At 50.5% G+C, this 4,456-nt stretch overlaps 1 protein-coding gene across 2 annotated transcripts in view; it reads left to right on the top strand.

The window, feature by feature from the left end:
• The first annotated feature begins 1,971 nt into the window (after nucleotides 1-1,971).
• The window catches only part of CASP6 (caspase 6), a 13,684-nt gene continuing 11,199 nt past the window's right edge, over nucleotides 1,972-4,456 (top strand). Inside the window, exons 1-2 of one of the 2 annotated variants that reach the window (XM_015426458.1) lie at nucleotides 1,972-2,144; nucleotides 3,885-3,926. In XM_015426458.1, the coding sequence (XP_015281944.1) occupies nucleotides 2,102-2,144; nucleotides 3,885-3,926 (85 nt within the window). In that variant the 5' untranslated portion in view covers nucleotides 1,972-2,101. Of the gene's footprint in view, nucleotides 2,145-3,884; nucleotides 3,927-4,456 lie in introns of those variants that run through there. The other variant, XM_015426465.1, reaches the window with a different exon arrangement.

Here is a 4,456-nt window from a genome sequence, read left to right as displayed (position 1 = left end):
CTCGCCGCTGCTGGAGAGGGAGGGTGACGCTTGGCGGGCTGGAATACTCCCCCCGCGAGTATCGCTTCGGAGCCAGGGGGAGAGGCCGGGGGGAGGGGGGGAGATCGGCGAGGCCCAGCGGCTGCAAGCTGCTCGGGCCTCGCCCCCTGAACTGGGGTGGTGGTGGTGGTGGAGGAGGGTGGTGGTGGAGGAGATGGGGGGGAACCGGCGGGATGGGGGGGGGAAGGCGGGGGGAGATTGGTGAGGCCAGGCGGCTGTAAGCCGCTCAGGCCTTGCCCCCTGAGCCGGGTGGTGGTGGAGGGGGGAGTGGAGGAGATGGGGGGGAACCGGCGGGATGGGGGGGAGCTTACCTGCTGCTTCCTCCTCCTCCTGCTTTGTGTGGAGCTCCCCCGCCCCCGCCCCACTTGTTTTGTGGGTCCCCTTTCTTGTCATTCATAACTCCACGGGATGTGACTCTCAACAATGCCAATTTATTGCCTATTCAGCTGTCCTCAGGCAGATTAGGTTCTTTCTCTTGAGAAAGTAACCCCACCCTGTCATAAGTGTATGAAATGCCATACATTATTATGAATAAAGCTAATCAACTGTAAATATGAAAAACAAACAAACACATTTTTTAAAAATGTGACACATGCAACAGAAGTTCCTCAGGGCCTGTAAAATGGAGCTGTTCTGTCAGGCTTTTGATTGAGGTGGTGATTCAACAATTCTGGCCTCCCCTGTTTATGGCCCCTTTCCCAGTGCCTGCTTTCAGATAATATTATTGGGCACTGGAGCACCTGTATTCACCTGATATGAGGCATATTGTTCCATCAACTGTTTTATTGCTTTTACGGGTTTATTTTTTTATGAGCTGCATGCTGTAAGCCACCCTGAGTCCACCTGGGATAGGGTGGGGGAAGGAGAAGAAGAATCAAGGCTCACAGACACAAAAGCAGGAGAGAGAAGAAGTGAATAGTTTCAGAACAATATCTTGGGGCTGATCCACTGGCAGAGGATGGGGGGGGGGGCACTAGGGTTGCCAGCTCCGGGTTGGGAACTCCTCGAGATTGGGGATGGAGCCTGAGGAGGACGGAGACCTCAGTGCAGTTCAGGTGTGACAACCTTTTTTTAACAGTGCAGGCCAGAACCAGTCTTAACAACACAGCTGTTACAATCCCCAAGACAGAGTTACTCCGGAGGCTGAAGAGCAGTTTTCTGTTTAAGCGATAATAATGCCTCTCCTCCAGGATCGCCGATCGATGACATCATCGCTCACAGTCTGGAAACAAGCAAGAAAAAAACCCCTGGAGCTGTGGTCTTGTGGCTCTGGTGTATTTGAATCCTCTGTGGCCAGAGCGCTCACACAAAGGGAAGCCGGGTGTGGCTAGCTGCGCCTTTAGTTCTCCTTCGCAGGACTATAATTCGTCTCTCTAATTAACAAAGGCTGTTATTTCAGATGTACAGAAAAGTTTGCTTGTGTGTGTTGGGGTGTGTGTAAGGTGTACAGTCATAACGATCAAACGCCAGTAGTTCCCTTTCTCCCATTTCCCTTTATACCATTGTGTCACCAGTGGAACATTCATTCACTCGGGTTATCTCTGGCTCTGAAGAACCATCATGGGGGGCGGGGGGGGACAGGTTACCCTTCTTTGACAGTAATAGCCAGAAATGCAAAAAACAAAAAACAAACCCGAAAACCCCCTTAACCCGAAATACTAACATTTATTGCAGGTGTAAGCTCCCGTGAAGCTGAACCCACTTGATCCGACATGGATGTAAGTACGGAGGGGGGTGGTGGTAAGCCGTGGGACTGGCACTTTACGTAGGCATCTATCACCACGACTGCACGTCTTGCATTTCTCGGTCCTTGCGCAAGCCGGGGGAAGTACTGCAAGCCCTGCCTAACGTCGGCAACCAGCCACTCAGCAGACGTTGCTATGCTAGTGATAAGGCAAACCCTACAGGAGGTGGGTGGGAGCCGGAGGAGGCGGAGGAGGACCAAAGCTGCTCGCGTCCCTCCGTCCGCCGGAGGAGGAGCACTGACTGACTGACTGCAGGAGCAGCGGCCCGACTGCTGTTTTCGCCAAGACGTCGCGGAGCTGCTACAAAGCCTGCCATCATGGAGAGCCCCAAGCGGCAGAAAGCCACCAAGAGCGCCTCAGGTAACCACGTGTGAAAACAGCGAGAGCCCCTGGAAAGGAAGCGGGAAGGTTCGGGCGGGCTCGGCTGCTGCAGGGCGTCGGGGGTAGGGTGGGGTGGGGGGACCTTGTCCCCTTGCCAGGGACTTGCGGGCCCCCTTCCATATGCTCCCATTCCGGGTGATCGGGGCGGGCGAGGAGGAAAGGAACCTTGGCGCACGATCAGGAGGCGGCGGCCAAGGAAGCGAGGCTCGGCCCTCGGGCAAGAGTTCCCTTGAGCACGTCCAGAGCCGCTGCACTTCATAAGCCTCCGACCACTCCGGAGTGAGGGAGTGGCTCGAGCTCGGTGGGACCTTTCCAGCTCCTCGTGTCACCGGGAAGCGGTTGGGGGGCAAAAGGTCGCCGAGGGCTTCCACCTTTGAGCCCGTGTGTGTGTCAAAAAGGGAAAGCAAAAGCGGAGCCGTTCCCGAGTGCGAGCGCCGCTTGGGCAGAGTCCTCGCTTTGGGGCTGCTGCGGGAGCAGCTCCCTTTGTTATCTTCCTGTCTGCCTCTACTGCGCTCGCCGCGTCACTGCTTCGTAGCCGCGGGGTTTGCGGATTGGCGCTCGCGTGCAGGGCGAGGAGGGCGCTGGCTCTCTGATCCAGGCTCGCGTGGCTTAAAGGCGCTGCGGCTAGTCACTCTCAAGTAAGAGCACTTGTAAGGAAACCCGCAGGTAGCGAAACACCTCTCTGTCACACCTTTAAAGAATCGACAGGGCGATAAAGCCAACCCCAGCTGTTCCTGTGATAGAAACAGCTGGTATAGTTTGCTGTAGGCACATAGCCTGGAAGCAGATGCACATGGCAAAATACGCACTGTTGCTGTTATGTGTAGGTTTATATGATGGATGAACAGATTTTTCTAAAAGTCAGGGGAAACCCATAAAGCACGTCTAATTGGTAATTCTACATGAGTTTAATACAGTCTGTACTGTACGCTGGGGTTATTAAAACTGTCATTTGGGGAATTAAACTCACATCTGGGCAAATTATGGGCTAGCACTGGACAAGATGTACTCTCTTATGGAGTGCTTCCAGATCCCTTACTGAAACATGTACAGACTATGTTTAATATATAGTTATTTTCCACCTAGCCAGAAAAAAATCGTCAGACCATTGTGTAACCAGTACCGTCTCCACACTGGCTTGCTGCCACTGGGGATAAGCGCCCAGGTTTCAAACACAGTGATGCAAATCCCTTTAAACATTCACATAGGGGAGGCACTTGCTGAGGACGCATGCCTGCAGCCTCTGTTCTGAATTCACAAAACACAGATGCCCACAGAGGCACAAAGCAGCAGCAGTATTCACTTAGTACCAATCCGACCTTTTATTTGGGGACAGGAATCATTTGAGGCATTACTAATGTCAATGAGAGAGAGAGAGGGAAAGTGACCTTTTAAAAGCTGACAAGAAAACATTTTACTTATGGAGACCAGGCTGAGCAAATCCAGACCTGTAATGGAACAGGAGAGGAGACAACTCAGAAAACCTGTCTCCTCTACCAAAATACTTAGAGGAAAAGTTACTTTAAAAAGTCTGAGGAAGAGTTACTTTAAAAAAAAGTCTTATTATTGAGCAGTGACCACGCAGAATCCGCAATGTTTCACAACCTACTGCTGTATATAGAGATACAGAAGGGGACTGAATTTACTGTAGAGACTGCATAGTTTTCATCACAGAAGTAATGTGTATTGTAACAGTGAATTTGCTGTGTTTTATTACAGAGCAAATAGATGTGGATAGCAAACCTGCTTTACAGTTCAAAGGTAGGGTACTTGGTGTTTTCAAAATATACTTAAGGGCTAACTTTTTCTAAGCAGAAGCAGAACAGGAAAACAAGCAGCATATTCAGGCAAATGAAGATGCGTATTTCATATGGTGGTAGAAAATGCTTTCGAATCACAGCTGACTTATGGTGACCCCATAGGATTTTCAAGGCAAGAGACGTGTAGAGGTGGCTTGCCATTGCCTGCCTCCCTGTCATGACCCTGGTATTCCTTGGTGGGTCCCCATCCAACTACTAATCGGGGCCAACCCTGCTTAGCTTCCGAGAGCTGATGAGACTGAGCTAGCCTGGGCCATCCAGGTCAAGGTGTACTTAATATAGACTGAACAAATCATAACAACATCATTTTACCAAATTAAGATTTTAAAACAAAGCCACTTTGAGACTTTATGGTATCTGGGCTCTTCTGCTTACATATATACCTGACATATCTATATCTATCTATCTATATCTATCTATATCTATCTATATCTATATATCTCTATATCTATATCTATTTATCTCTATATA

The sequence above is a fragment of the Gekko japonicus genome, unplaced genomic scaffold, assembly GCF_001447785.1.
Source record: "Gekko japonicus isolate JY-2015 unplaced genomic scaffold, Gekko_japonicus_V1.1 scaffold173, whole genome shotgun sequence".
NCBI classification, from domain to species: Eukaryota; Metazoa; Chordata; class Lepidosauria; order Squamata; family Gekkonidae; genus Gekko; species Gekko japonicus.
The sequence above is the reverse complement of the archived record's forward strand: the minus strand, read 5'-3'. Positions and strand labels throughout refer to the sequence as shown.